Source organism: Trichechus manatus, unplaced genomic scaffold (assembly GCF_000243295.1).
Source record: "Trichechus manatus latirostris isolate Lorelei unplaced genomic scaffold, TriManLat1.0 scaffold00007, whole genome shotgun sequence".
NCBI lineage: Eukaryota > Metazoa > Chordata > Mammalia > Sirenia > Trichechidae > Trichechus > Trichechus manatus.
The window spans coordinates 31147952-31163840 of NW_004443943.1; the positions used below are offsets into that span (position 1 = coordinate 31147952).

Here is a 15889-nt window from a genome sequence, read left to right on the forward strand (position 1 = left end):
CCTTCCCGCTCCTCCTTAATAGCCGTCCTCCAACTCCTTGCTTCTCGGTCTTAACCTCTAGAAATCCCGGGAGCTTCCTGGAGACGGCAGGCTGCCCTACACACCCGGGGCCTGTAAACTGCAACTCGAGGGCGACCCCAGGTTTAGCTCCTCTCTCTCCAGCCTACCCGAAGTCTCCGTCTTCCTACGGGGATGAAGGGTCCCTGCCGCGCCAAGCGCCCTGGCTACGCTCCTGCAGCCAGGGCCGGAGGGGCCCCGTAAGCTGGCGCGGCGCTGGGCCGGGCCGGGCCGGGCACCCTCTAACTAGTCGCCAATACTTCGAAAAAACACCTGCGCCCTCTCAGAAACAGATTTGGAGAAGGTGAGTGAGCGGCCTTGCAGTCCCAGGCGGGAAGATAGCGCCTTCGCAGGTGGGAGTAGACAGTCTCGACTACTCTCCCTCCTCAGCTCAGGCCGCGGTACCAGCAAGGAGAGCCCCTGGCCCCGCCGCCGGGGTCTCCCGGCTCCCTCCTCTCGCCCTCCAGGGGGCCTAAAGAACAACCAGATTAAACCTGCGAGTGCTTAAGGGGCATAAATTCAGGGGTGTTTGGAGGAGGGGGCCGCCCAGCGCTGACTGCCTTCCTCTCAATATTGCCTTTACGACGACTCGCACGATCAGGGAAATGCAAACAGCTTGTGCGTGATTCGCGCGCGCCCCCTCCCCCATCGCTCACAGTAACACACGCGCGTGCTAATGCGCACGCACGTAGCTGCGTGCCCCCACACACTCAGCCAGGTACCCCACCCTTTGACGCCCCACCGCAGCCCGGGCGCACCCCTCGCCTCACCCCGCCCGCCTGCGCGCACGCACACGCGCGCACGCACTCTCCGCGCCCCCACACCAGGTGGGGCGCCGGCCGCTGGCGGCGCCGGGCGGGGCTGGCCGGGGAGCACAAGCTGAGTAACTACTCCCTGCGCTCGGCGTCCGCGCGCCGCCTTCCGTGAGGAGGCTCCTGGCTGACTCTCGCCGCCGAAGCGCGAACGGTTGGTGCTGAAAACACTTTACTCCTCCGCGTCCTCCGAGCCCCCCTCTCCGTGTGCCATCCTCCGCCCCCCCACAACAGGCCCGAAGAGTAACCCCGAAACGCGGCGATCAGCGGCTCCCAACTCTTCGCCGGGAGCTGGTTGGAGGCTGGATTTCGGAGAGACTCGGGATTGGGGTCTGTTGCCAGCTCCTTCTCCTGGATCCGGCTTGATTTTCATATTTTAAAAGAGGATTTTCTAATTATCTTTGGGCATACCTTTTAAAAACATTTCTGGAGAAGCTCGGTGGGGTTCTTAAATTTAAGGAGAGAAGTGCCCAAGGGGCATTTCCTAATTTTCCAGTGGAATCCCCTTCTGGGCCAGAGTGCTAGCGGGCGCGAGGAGCGAAGCTTGAAGCGGAGCGCCAAGGCGAGCCAGCCGGAGCCACCTCCTTCCCGCCGCCTCCTCCCCACTCCCCCGACACACTCGCTCTCTGGCTCAACGACGCGCGCACACTTTCAGCGCCGGACCCGCACCTCGGCGGGCGCCACACACTCGGCAGCCGGAGCCGCGGCAGCCGCAGCGGGATGGAGGTAGCGCGCACGGAGCGCCCTGCAGGCTGGCCTGGGGCGCCCCTTGCCCGGACAGGGCTCCTGCTCCTGTCGACGTGGGTCTTAGCTGGGGCCGAGATCACTTGGGGCGCGGCGGGCGGTCAAGGGCGCACCTTGGCTCCGGCTTCATGGCCACCGGCGCTGCCTCTTCTCGCTCCGCGGGCAGTGGCGAGCCAGTGGTCGGAAGAGCAGGCGACGGCGCGCAGAGGCGCCGCGCTGGGGCGCCGGCCCAGACCAGAGCTGCTGCTCCAGCCAGGCGGCGGCGAGAAGCGGGGAAAAGCCGGGGGTATGCCGGCGGCGGGCGCGTGGTGGGGCCAGGTCATCCCCGCTCCTGGCAAGGCTGGCGGCGCGAGGAGTCGCCGCGCGCAGCCCCCCAGCACCCTGGAGAGCGGGGATGCCTGGGCCACTGCCCCGGCCGATGGTTCTAGAGCCAGCCGCACTGTGGACAAGGGGCTCCGGGAGGACGGGAAGGCGCCGCGGGCCCGGGGGGCAGCAGCCGAAGAGCTCCGGCTGCCCAGCACCTCATTCGCGTTGACGGGGGATTCGGCCCACAACCAGGCCATGGTGCACTGGTCCGGACACAACAGCAGCGTGAGTACTCACCCGGCGGCCAGTCTGTTTGCCCCCTGGGGAATGGTGGGACGGGAGCGAGGGGGCAGGTAGCTGCTCGGGGGTCAAGGCGGGGGGGGGGGGGCGCCGCGACTTTTAAAAAAGGTGGGTCGGGCCCCCCCCCGACCCCTAACAGGTTCATGGAGTTTGTTGTAGTTAGTGTGTGCGTTTGTTTTCTGGAGACCCTAGGATCGGGGCCGCCTGGAGCGGAGGGGAGGCAAGGTTGCCTTACAAATGAGAGGAGAGGGAGCTGTGGTCACTTTCTCCCTTACTCTGCGGAGAGAGTTTTCTGTTGGGGAGTAGAAGCTGGGCGTCGCGGGTGAGGGCGCTGACTGATTTGGGGAAGGAGCCGCTGGAGTGACTAATTCCTGCCAAACCCGGGGCTTCCCTCACCCCAGTCATCACGTCAGAGGGAACCTGGGGACTGAGGCCACTCGGACTCCCAGACTCCTACATGCCTGGAGGTCGCTGCTCACAGCTGCAGGCGCACGGTTCCCCAGCCCTGGAGGGAAGCTGGGCCAAGCTGGCCCAAACCTTGGTCTTCAGGTAACCCGGCCCCTCTTCAAGCCCAGGCAGCTTCTGGAAAGCTGTAGGGGAGGCAGTAAAAAGTTTAAAGCATGAGGAGAAATTCAGTTCTCCTCCGCACCGCTCGCCCTCACGCACGCACAAGCACACATTAAGTCGCTGAACATAGAACTCGCACCTCCGCCGCCCTGTCCTGTGCCACAAACGGCTCCTCGGGTGGAGTTGGGCCCTTGTGCGTTCTGCGCACTTCTCCACCTCTTTCCCCTCGCTCTCCGGTTCCCGGGGATGATGCTGTACCGAGAGGTGGTCGCTCCGGCGCTCCGGACTGGGGCGCCCGCTCTGGGTAGCGTCACTGCTCCGGCAGCTGCAGCGGCCCGCATCGCATGCCAGAAGGGGCTCCCCCGCCTCGCCAGCACCCAGCGTTGTGCAGCCAAGCCAAGGAAAGGTGGGAGGCGGGCTCCTGGGTGGAAGCGGGGCTTCCACGGTCTCCCACATTCCGTTCACTTTCTCCCGCGGCGCCTACTGAGCCAGCCTTGCAAAAGCCTTTCCGGACCAGAGCATAAGCAGGCGTTGGGCAGTCTGGACCCGAGTGGGAGAATGATGATGTTTGTACAGGCAGCTTTGGGAAACTCATTTGGTGGGAACACCCCTCCCCGCCACCCCTCTAACCCCTCCCCGCCCCCCCCATATTTACCTTTATGATCGACTTTTGGAAAGATTTCTCTGGGAAATTTTTGCCTCAGCAGGGCGGGTAGCTAGGGGTCCGCAGAGCTCAGCACGCTGGCATTACCCAAGTGCAGGTTTCCTGGTTCACAGTACACAACGCGGCAGGCAGCCCAGCCTGGGTAACAGACGCTGGGTTCCCAGGATGTGTGGAGTCAGCTTCATCTGCCTCCGGTGAAGACCCCACAGGCTTGGGCTAGAGAGCTCTGGGGGTCAGGAGTGGACAACCTGTGCCTTTGCTGGGATGGGTGACTGAAAGGACTCGGATGTGTGTGTCCGAGGGAGAGAGAGAGAGCTTCTGACAGCAGGAGCTGTGAATCACAACTTCATTTTAGTTTGTTAATTAGGGAGAGAGAGAGAGAGAGAGTGTGTGTGTGTGTGTGTGTGTGCGCGCGCGCGTGTGTTTGCCCCAGGAAGAGCGTGGATCAGATGTGTAAATGTATCCCTAGGAGGAGGGGATGACATCCTCGCATACCTGTGGCTTTAGTACTATCACATTTGGACAATATAAATTCACTCTGCGTAAAGCGTTTCCCTGTGTCTCTGCTTTTATTTTAAGGATCATTTTTTGTGTATTGACAAAGCCCCTAAAGATGGGGCTTTACAGAAAATGTTTTCTGAAAATACTAGTTAAATGTGCGTGACCTTTCCTGTCCACACTGAGTGCAGTTGTGCAGTAGAGGAAATGAGGGGGCGAATCTAGCTTTGTGCTCCCTGGGAAATGGATCTGTTTCAGCCAGAAGAGGGCCAAAAGGGCCCTGGGAAGTGGACCAGCTGGAGTTGGAGTCCTTAGTGACTAGATTCAAATGATCCACCAACAGCCCAGGGGGGTTGTTAGTTTTGCTCTTGGCCAGTCTTGGTGGCCAAGCAAAGGGCAAGCATATGCCCTATCCTGTCTCTCCCTCTTGGACCGCAGAGGGACTGCCTCTTTTGGCCATGTTTGCAGGTAATACCAGCAGACAGTCGTCGGTGAGTGTCAGATCTGTGCTGCCCTTTAAGGAAGGCAGGGAAACATACTTGCATGACCCCTGTCACTCCTGGGAGAGTTGCTGGGAACCACTTTCAGCAGCATTACCCAGTCGGCTTCTTTCTCCCCTGCTTCTTTCCTATGGGCAGAAAAAGAAGCTGCTATAAATAAAAGCCAGGTGAGGAATGATGGGGATGGTAAACTTCAGGAGGTCCCTTCATCATTGCTTTCAAAGCAGAGGGAGATGTCCCCACAGGCAGAGAACATGGGGCCTAGCAGCAGGCTCTTTTGATGCAAAGACTTCCATTTTCTTTTCCAAAACCTCTTCTAGACTTCCATCTGGTTTCCCAAAGTGTTAAACTCACCCTTCTCCTGGAAGGCCACCAGTTTCATTTTTAACATGTTGCCTTTTTCCAGCTCTCCTTCCAAGTGCTGTAGGTAAGGTTCATTACTTGACATGAGTTCCATTTTGGGGACAGTTTTCAGTCATCCCCTGTAGCCACACATTGAATTCCAAATGGGAGAGTTTACAGTCAGGTTTCAGGAGACAGACATGTAAGAAAGGGGCCTCCACCCCATCCCATGTGCCCAGCATGTGGCCTGGGGGTTTAGGGGACAAGGAGATCCTTGTCCATAGCTTGGGCCAGGTGTTCGCTTTGGTTCCAAGACTAGGGTGGGATGGCTTGGAACTCAAAGTGGGAGATGTGCAGCAGGCATGAGCTGGAAGGAATCAGTAGGGCGATGGGGTCTGGGCCCCTCCTCTGAACATTATTGCCCTGCCAGGTGTTTGGGGTGGGAGGTGTGCAAACTTGGCCTTGGAACATCTGCTCTGGAGGAGGGATTTTGTTCTTCCTCTCCAGTTGTCTCCAGCTGGGATCCTGGTGATTAATGGGTTAGAGAGTGTTTCACAAACATCCAGAGGGAGCCCAATCCTCGTGGCTTACAGGGAGATAGAGAAACACATCATCTTGTCGTTCTCCTTCAGATGAAGGAAGAAGCCTCCCTGCTTGCTCAGTGAGTTGGCAAATGGCTCTGGAGAGTGGAAAGTTGCAAAAGCACAGCCCTTCTCTAGATGCTCCCTCCTCCTTGGATTAACCCTTTGTGGAGACCCCCATTCCCAGAGCTCCAGTGAGAACGTGCTGCCTCTTTCAGATTGGTCCCCATCCCTCGCAGCAGCTTACCCTCAGCAGCAGCAGCAGTGCAGTTTGCAGGCTGCGGCCCCTGCAGTGTGCCTGGTTGGAATGACTTGCCAGGTAGTTTCCAGCTAATGTGCCTAACACTACACCTTCATGATGAGAAATGGGGAGATGCTGATAATTCCAGATCTCTTCCCCATCACGCTCCCCTGAGCTCGCTGGTAGGTGGAACACACAGATTCTTCCAGGCAGGATTTCGTACCCTTAACTAATTCAGCTGGACCGTGTTCTAAAATATTTACTCCTAATGTGCAAGATAGTGACAGATTTGCTCAGATTAATTGTATTTCACTCACAGTAGCATCTAATTGTGGCTCCCAGACAGATTTTTCAAATAGCTCTTGGCTGGATTGCCTGGCCTTCATCGTCCCTGCTCACAGCCCCTTGTCACAATATCTTAATGCATTTTGCCGTCTTAGAGGCTTAATAAAGAAGCCTGCCACAGAAGCCATTCTTCGGGGGTTTGCCAAAAAGAATCTGTTTTTAATTAATATTACAAGGGGAGCCATCTCAGTTGAGATGTAGCCGGGAAATGCAGCGGGACATAACAGCACTAATTGCTCCTGGTCACTGTCAGCCAGGCGGGGGGGTGGGAAGAGCTAAGAGAGGAGGGGGCTGGACACAGGCTATTTATCTGCTCATGTTTTCCCTGATGGCTTGGTGTTTCAGGGCGTGATTTGTTTCTTAGATCCTGCAGTGATTTCTAAGGTGAGCAGAAGTTGCAAACTCCTTAATTAGGAAGCCTGACTTAATGATTCCGGAAATGCGGTGGATGGGATTTGTTTTGTAGTTGCCAAAGAAGGATGCCGGGGAAGTGATTTTTCCAGTTGTGTTGGATTTAAGGGATGAAGGGGGATTGGTGGCTCCAGTGGCAGGAAGGCTCAGGATGCAGGAAGGAGAACTGCCTGCCCCCCATTCCCACCCCCAGGCTGTGCAAACCTATTACTGTAGCTGGAAGAATTTTGGAACTGGATGATCTGTGGATCCTGAATCATCCCTTAAGGAGCAGAGGGGTGTGACAAAGCCAGCGAGATGGAGCTAGGAAGATTTAGCCAAAGGCCGGTGGTTTACCCAAGGCCAGGAGCAGATGGGCCAAATCAGCTGAGGCCTGGTGTGGTGGCTTGACTCATCTGTTGATTTCTTGCTTTCTCTCTTCCTTTGGCTCCTTGACTGGCTTGAGACACTTCCCTTATAGGGTATTACTTTGAAGTGAACAAATATCAAAAGGTTATTTTTTCAACAAGTTTGGGAGAAAAAAGGTCTTGTGGATGGGGGAGTGGAAGATATGGTATGTGAGTTCCTAGTGGGCCACTTTTAGTAAGCAGGACTGATACTGTGGGGTGAACTGAATTTGGCTAACCATGATTTTTCCCTTCATGTCATGGTGACTGAGAGAAAGGTGGATGGTGTGCCATCTTGGTTGGCAGTAGAGATTGGAAGCTTTCCCTTACAGGTAGTTGTTACTTGATGGTGTTTGATAAAGTGAGTGAATGGAGACAGTCCTAAGTGTTATCGAGCAGACAGTACAAAGGAATTGGAAATCTTTGTCCCCGGGATATAGACGGTTTATTTCTCAGATTTTTTAAATAACTTTATAGCCACTGTAACCAGGAATAGTTCACCCAGTATGTCTACATTCTAGCTTGAGTTTACCTTTGGCCTCTTGGATTCTTTTTTCGGATTTCATTTTACTTGGATCCACAATCAACACCCATGGAAGCAGCAGTCAAGAAATCAAAAGACGCATTGCATTGGGCAAATTGGCTGCAAAAGACCTCTTTAAAGTGTTGAAAAGCAAAGATGTCAACTTGAGGACTAAGGTGTGCCTGCCTGACCCAAGCTGTGGTGTTTTTAGTCACCTCATATGCATGTGAAAGCTGGACGATGAATAAGGAAGGCTGAAGAAGAATTGATGCCTTTGAATTGTGGTGTTGGCAAAGAATATTGAATATACCTGGAATGCCAAAAGAACGAACAGGTCCGTCTTGGAAGAAGTACAACCAGAATACTCCTTAGAAGCAAGGATGGCGAGACTTCGTCTCATATACTTTGGACGTGTTATCAGAAGGGATCAGTCCCTGGAGAAGGACATCATGCTTGATAGAGTAGAGGGTCATTGAAAAAGAAGACAGCCCTCAACGAGATGCATTGACACGGTGGCTGCAACAATGGGCTAAAGCATAGCAACCATTGTGAGGATGGTGCAGGAACGGGCAGTGGTTCATTCTGTCGTCCGTAGGGTTGCCATGAGTTGGAACTGACCCAACGACAGCTAACAACAACATCAGTTCATTTTTCTGGCATTCAGGGCCCTTCCCTGTATATGGCTCCAGCCAGTTTCAGCTTTGTCTTTGTTCCCTAATTGACTCTCTCATTTTAGCCAAGGCAGCCTTTTTGTTGTCCTAAGCTCCTTCTTGACCCCAAGCCTTTGCTCTTGAGGTCTCTTCCACTTAGGTACTCTTCTTTCTTTATTGAAATGTACCTATTATTCAAGGTTTAGTTCAAGATTCAAACACAGTGGTTCTTTGTCTGGACGCAGGAGGAAAACAAGGATAAGATAGCACTTGCCTCCAGGTCCTCACAACGTGCTTTGGATGTTAAGATTACTCTTCTAAAATTGAATGAAACCTTCTTTAGAAAACTCTCTAGCCAGCATTTATTTCCCCATTTCCTCATTGTTTATAGAACTTACTGACTGCACCACACATTTGGCCATCTTTAGTTTAGTACTTGATGACTTTAATCTTGTATTATTTTATGAATGTTTCAAATAAAACAACACACACCCCAGATGTATGTCCTGCTCTTCGAACAAGTGTCCCATGGTAGATAGCAGTGCTCGGCACGTAGCTCAGTATGTACTTACTGAATTGATTTTCAGAGTAGGGCAGTGCCTTAGCTGTGGGAGTTCGGATGGGAGATCATTTTTGTCTTAAGATGATGAATAGGCTAACACTGTCTCTTAATAAGAGCTCTGGTGGTGCAGTGTTTAAGTGCTCGGCTGCTAACCAAAGGTTCGACGATTTGAACCCCCCAGCTGCTCTGTGGGAGAAAGATGTGGCAATCTGCTTCTGTAAAGATTTACAGCCTTGGAAACCCTATGGGGCAGTTCTACTCTGTACTATAGGATTGCTATGAGTCGGTATCAACTCGACGGCAGTAGGTTTGGTTTTTTTTGGGTCTCTTAATACCATTGAGTTTATGCACCTGGTTTATTTCATATGTGATTTTAACCGAAGATTAAGAAGCAAATTGAGAGGTAGAGACCCCACTTGGTAGGAGGATAGAAATAAGGACTAGTTAATAATCCTGGCTTCTTCTTATGTACTTCAGCAATCAGATTCAACCATTTGCTGAGTGTTTCTTATGTGAATGGCATATGTGTATTGGCACTGTGGGCTTGGTAGGGGTGTGATGGAGGGGGAGGAAAATGAGGATGAGATAGCGCTTGCCTCCAGGTGCTCACAATGTGCTTTGGATGTAAGATTGCTCTTCTGTAAAGGTAAATAACACATGACAACAAGACAGATGCCACGGGGTGATATGGGCTTAATTGTCAAGTGATGGATTCAGGCTATGAGCTCAGAGGAGAGAGGATCGCTGTGGGAGATACTAGGGGCATCGTAGACTCACAGAATGTGAAGGCTAGAAGTGAACTTGGGAATTGCGTTCATCAAATCATTCAGCATAGAGATGAGGACTATGAGGCTCAGACGGAAACATGGCGCCCTAGAGCTTGGACCCCTGCTGTCCTTTCCTATCTCAGTAACCACCCCCTATTCATCTCTCATTTTTTTTCTCTTTTACCTTGGGTTTACAGAGCGTTTTCCTTCTAAGAGAACTTAAGCGCTTTCACGCAGGTGAAAATGCTGCCCATTTTATAGGTAAGGTGACTAAGGCCTAGGATGGGTATATACGAGGCCAGTCAGAGAGACTTAGGCACAGATTCCTCCTTCCAGTTCCAGGGCTGCATTCTACTCTGCCCACCCGTCTCAGTGGCTGCCAGCAATAAATAAAAAGCTTGTTGATGTTGGACGAGCTGTATCTCACCAACTGTTGTTAATGGGGGCCTCTTGTGAGTCACCTCGTTATTTGAGTTAGTGAGTGAATCAAGCTTGGTTGCATCACCAGGAACATTTTGCTCATTTATTTTGATCATTGTAGTTTGGATTTAATTATTTAAGGAAATGCTATTCTTTATAGTACACTAATAAATGTGCTATAGTAAATTTGGAAAAAGCAATGGTCCAAGAACTTAAGGATTGCACAAATAGCCTTCTGCTGTTAACTCCATGCTGGGGAGCAGAGGAAATCATCTCTAGTGGGTAGAGAGAAGAGGAACCCAGAGTGCATTGGGGCAGCTGTTCAGGGCTATTGGTCAGTAAAACTGTGTCCGTTGCTAACTAGAAGCCTGTTACTTGGCACAAACTGGGAGAAAGCTTAGCTTAGAGGAAAAATGAGAAATGAAGCTACATAGTATAGTCAAGGATCATAGTAGTTTATGGATTGTGCGATTATTTAGCATGGGTCAGTGATAGTCTGACTTTATGAATTTGTATTTCTAGAGCATTCTCATCATGAATTCAGTCCTTTTCAGGATTTATGGAGAACATACGTACGCTAGGAACATGGAATTAGGCTGTGTAGTAAATGGCTGATAACATGGTTTTGGAGCAAGTTGCCTGGGTTCGAATCCTGGCTCAGTCTCGTAATAGCTGTGTAACATCAGGCAAGTTGTTACCCTTTCTTTGCCATTTTTTCATCTGTAAAACGGGGATGAGAATAATCTTTTACCTTGGGTTGTTATAAGGATTAAATGAGATATGGTACATGGGAAAGTGCTTAAAAGAAGTGCCTGGCCTATATATAGTAAGCCCTAAAGATACGTTAGTTGGTTTTGTTGTTTTTACATCATTGTCAGACGGAGACATTGAAGCACGGAGGAAGGAGGTACTTGCCCAGTGTTTCCCAGTGAGCTGGCAGCAAAGCTTTGGCTGGAACCCATTTCTCAGTGAGATGTTTATTTCACCCCCCCCCCATAGTCCATGCTCTCAATCAGACAAGTCTTGATGATACATAGCTTGTGCGTAGTGCTGTGGTAGACAGTGAAAGAGATGTAGACGTAAATGACAGGGTGCCTGGCTTCTTGAAACTCTTACTCAAAATTTCCAATGGAAATGGTTAGAATTGGATGGTTAGAATCAGGTTAAAGATCACACTGCTGCATAAGAAATGAATTTTTTCTTTTTAAAATCTGTTCCCAGTGAGAGATGGAGAACAATTACTGAGTCGAACATTTGTTTAGGGCTTTCATTGAGTGGAGAGTTGAGGATCCAGAAAGACTAAGAGTAGCTTCTCTTGGCTTAGGCATCCATCGTCGCACTTCCCACTAATTATGGAAGTCTTCTGGAAGGATGTGGGTAAATTGTGCAGCTTTAAGACAATAGGAGAGCACTTGGCTGCTGGGCTGGTTGGCAAGAAGGGCATATAGTGCCAAAGACTCATCTACGTGGAGGTTATGGGATGGACCTTGATGTTCTAACTTGGCTTTTCCTCTGGATCTCTTAGCTCTGTCTTTCTGCCTGATGTGAAATGGGAATGTCGGAACAGTCTGCAGAATATCTGTTGCCTCTTCCCAGAATTATCATACTGGCTGAATCTACTACTTATTTTGTAGTGATCTACACTCATTGAGTTACAGTCTTGAATTCCCTTTTGCCTGCACCCTGTGTACCAAGAATGGAACCTGAGATCCCTACACAGACACTAGAGGGAGTGTTGCCTTGGAAAAGAAGTGAAAATAAATAGGATGAAATAATAACCACCCACCCCCCCCAAAAAAAAAAGAAAAAAAGCTGCCCGAGGAATTGTTCCAAAGGAGAGAGAAGAGAAGAGAAGCGGAAGCCTGCAAGTACATTGTGTGAGGGGTTGTTTGGTGACTGGTGCATAAATTATTGATTGGCAACAGGGCAGTGCAGTTCTGGGCAGTTGATTATTCTGCCTTTTATTGCAGAAAAAAAGCAAATGGATGTTTTGCACAAATATATCCATTCTGTACTCGGTCATTCAATGCATTAATGAAGCAACTAAGACTCTAGAAGAATGTTCAGCCTGAAGTAATGCTCAGGCTTGGTTCTCCCACCTCTGCTCTTTCTCTCTTTCTGTCCCCTTCACTTTCTTGTACATGGTGGTCAGTCAATAGATGCTTATTGAATTGAATGAAATAAATACTTTCTTAAATAGTTAAAACTGCTTGGGTAAAGAATGAGTGCCTTGGAGATGGGGACATTCTGCTCTGCTCTTGTGCCCCAGGCCTAGGGCCTGCATCTCTGGGACGTGACAGCTGCTTCTCATTAGTTTTCAGTCATTCTCAAAAGCTGGACTTAGTCCTCTCAAGAGCCTTTTTTGGCATCTAAAGGAGCCCTGGTAACACAATGGTTAAGAGCTCGGCTGCTAAACAAAAAGTTGATGGTTCGAATCTACCCAGCTGCTCTGTGGAAAAAAGACCTGGCAATCTGCTCCCATAAAGGCTTTAGCCTAGAAAACCCCATAGGGCAGTTTTACTCTGTTCCGTGGGGTGGCTACGAGTTGGAACCGACTCCACAGCACCCCACAACTGCAACATGGTCAGGTAGGCAGTTTCTCATCCAGATGATTAGAATCAAGTTAAAGATCACACTGCTGCATGAGAAATAAAGTTTTCTCTTTTGTAAAATATGTTCTCAGTGAGAGATGGAGAACAATTACTGAGTTGAGCATTTTTTAGGGCTAGAAAAGTAGTAGTTTAAGCTTCCGTATCGGAATGTGATTACATGTGGTGGGGGAACTTGTCTACCGTAAGGGTTTTGAGACCATGGAACTGGGGATGTAGAGAAACTTGTTTTTCAGGGCGGTGGTGGAAGAAAAAGGTATCTTTAGAGGCACAAGGTTGCTTATCCAAGTGTGCTCTTTCAGTGTTGTTCAAGCTTGAAAGCTAACTGTTGATTGGAAGAGCTCTTAAAACTCTGAAACGTCTTTTCTGCAACAGTGAATTGCTGAGCTTTACTTTCACTGGCTGTAAAATGGGGATAATACCTAACTTGCAGGGTTGTTGTGAGTCTTAGAGACAATGAGTATAAAGCATCTAGCATTATACGCCATTACATTGGTTAAGAATGTTCTCATTGTCTGCCTGAGTGAGGAATGGGATAGATTGAATGTCTGTCCTTGTGTAGCAGGTCTGTTGGTACCCTGCCCACATCCAGTAGGCACTTGTCATTTCCATACATGCTGGCCTGACTTCCAACTGCCAGCACCAGTGACTGTTTGCCTGAGGGCTTTCTCTGGCCACCGAACCTTACTTTGATCACACAAGGGGCAGGCTGAAGTGCCAAGGGCACATGGCAGCCAGTGACTGGTGGTAGTTTGTGGATAAACACCCCCGCTCCCTTGACCTTTGGGAAAATAACTCTGAGGCTTGTTTTCTACACTTCTCCCAGAGTTCCCTCTTGCCATTAAGTCCCAGTAACTTGCTTGCTTTTTTGGCTTCCCATCCCTGTCTCATATTCCTCTTTCTCTACCAGTATTTTCTGTGATTTCCTCCCAAATAAACTACTTGTGTTCAAGTTTTTGTTTCAGGGTATGTTTCTGGAGGAACTAAAATTAAGATACCTTAGCTATTTCCAAGTCAGGAATTTTTCCAGTACTCTTGTAGAGTCCTGCTTTGGGCCTTGCTGTGTAAGACTTGGGTATGGAGAGGAAGATGGGATCACTGACCCTGGTTCTGAGAAGGTGCTCTTTTTGAGTTGGAAGCTTCCAAAAGAAAGGAACTTAGTCCAAGGTTATAGTGAGTGGCAGGAACATAGTGTTGGGGCTTCCGGGAGGGGAATCCACCTCCAAATTAGTTTTCACTGTCATTTTTCTGAACTAAGGAGCCCCACCTCACCACAGGGCACGCGCTTGGTCTTCATAATATACACAGTTTCCCTAGAATTTGAACTGCTGCCTGCTGGCAGGTGAATTCCTACCTGAGAATGGGGTGTGAGTTCTTTTTTCTTAAACGTAGTCAGGATTTTGTCAGGGAACAGCTGAGGTCACAGTTGGTGTCTCCTTTTCTGAGATACTACTTAATGAGGGACATTATCTGTCTAAATGAAGAATGAGGTTGGAAAGGGTATTTTGGAAAGGCTGTTGGCCTGGGAGTTGGGATCTCTGCATCTGGGTACTTGATTCACATTAATTAACTCTGTTTAGTAAGTCACCTGCTTCTCAGGTGTAATGGAATGGAGATCTTCCAGGTGCAGTATCTTCTGTGTCTATGAATAAGAGGTTTTTTTTTCCTAATTTAACGGGTGTGTTTGTAAGGAGAGGATCTGGAGCTATAATTTAAACAAAATTGGAAGATGCTTCTTTCAAGCATGCATGGATTTGGTCTTATCCCTAGCTGGTATAATTTCTTTGTTTCACTCATTTATTCATTCAATAATTTGTTTAACCCGTTGCCGTTGAGTTTATTCCAACTCCTAGCGACCCTATAGGACAGAGTAGAACTGCCCCATAGTTTCCAAGGAGTGCCTGGTGGACTTGAACTGCCGACCCTTTGGTCAGCAGCCATAGCACTTACCCACTACGCCACCAGGGTTTCCATAATTTGTTTAGTGTGATGCAAATTATTTGCATTTTTTGGGATTCAGTTTCCTTATCTATAAAATGAAAAGTTGAATAAAATGATGCAAGCCCATCTCACCACAAATTCGATGTAATATTAGGTCAATCATTTCTTTATGTGTAAAATGGGGACAGGCCTATTTGCTGTCTTTGTCACAGGTAAGTAACAAGAAGCTACACATGGAAACGTTTTGAAAAGAACAGGAGGCAAGATGAGCTCAAGGTGTTAGTTTACTTACCTCTCCTTTATTCCTCACGTAGCTGGAGCTCCTTCAACAGCAGGTCTGGGACCACGTACAGCTCCCACTGCCTTCTACCTTCTCTCAGTACAAATGAAACACCTCCACAAGCACATACACCACAGTATTAAAAACTCTGTGATTCTTATTCCAGGCATGATGGACAATTTATTTCAAGTCACATCTGATATAATAAAATTCTCACATGGGAGTGTAATTTGGATGCTTTATAAAAACATTTGTTCCAGGACTTGACCTGTATTGATTGCTCTGCCTTATTCCTTTCAGATAAGGTAAAGTATTCGGGGAGCACCTGTATTGTGTGATGTGGAGTGTGCAAAAAGCATGTGATACAGACTGGACACCCCAAAAGCTTGAAGTCTTGTGTGTGGAAAACACAGATTAGATAAATATTATCAAGACCCTTGTGAGATAGCATAAAATATGTGGTAATTTAAGCACACTTAGGAAATACATTGAGTATAATCAAGACCACGGTGAGTGCAAACTAATAAAAATGTTTAAAATATTATGCTTGTTTTTACTATCTATAACAAAATCCAGTAGCATGATTGGAAATAGAGATAATCCTGTGTCACTAAACCTGTGCCACTCAATGAGGCGTGTCCTGAGCTTTGAGGTCAAATAGATTATCTTATATTTTGGCAGTAGCTCAAAATTCTACCCTGTTAGTTCGGGTTATACCTTTCTTACACAGCTTTTTGTTTTTCCTTGTAGATGGAAGTAACATCTGCTTTTCTACCAGAAAGCCGAAAACCAAACCCATTGTAGTCAAGTCGACTCTGACTCATAATGACCCTGTAGGACAGAGTAGAATTGCCTCATAGTATTTCCAAGGCTGTAATATTTGTGGAAGCAAACTGCCACATCTTTCTCCCTCGGAGCAGCTGGTGGGCTCGAACCACTGACCATTTCATTAGCAGCTGAGTGCTTAACTACTGTGCCACCAGGGCTCCTTCTTTCCTATCATAGTATTCAGATAGTCCAGATTTCTAACTGTATTATTATTGGATATTCTAATTTGTATCGATTCTTGTCTAGGCTGCTTCCTTTGCTGTCATCCTGAGATTTCTGTGTATTCTATTTCTGGGGCAATGCCTTGTTTCTTGATTTCTGTGTCATCGTCTTTCTTGGGTTGTTTTTCATTCCACTGTGGTAGATCCTCAAGTAATTTTTTTTTTCCAGAGAGTTCATGGGAAAATTCTGGTTTATACCTGCTGTCCTGACAAATATTAATAGATTCTTTTTTTCCTTCAAAATCACCTCAATTAAGTTTTTTTTTTTTAAAAAAAATTGTGATAAAAATATATATAACAAAACATTTCCTATTTCAGCATTTTGTTTTACATG

At 48.6% G+C, this 15889-nt stretch overlaps 1 protein-coding gene across 1 annotated transcript in view; it reads left to right on the top strand.

Annotated features, from left to right (window-relative positions):
• The first annotated feature begins 1369 nt into the window (after window positions 1-1369).
• The window catches only part of SORCS3 (sortilin related VPS10 domain containing receptor 3), a 665571-nt gene continuing 651051 nt past the window's right edge, over window positions 1370-15889 (top strand). Inside the window, exon 1 of the mRNA XM_004370120.1 lies at window positions 1370-2204. Within this exon, the coding sequence (XP_004370177.1) occupies window positions 1590-2204 (615 nt within the window). The 5' untranslated portion in view covers window positions 1370-1589. The remainder of the gene's footprint in view (window positions 2205-15889) is intronic.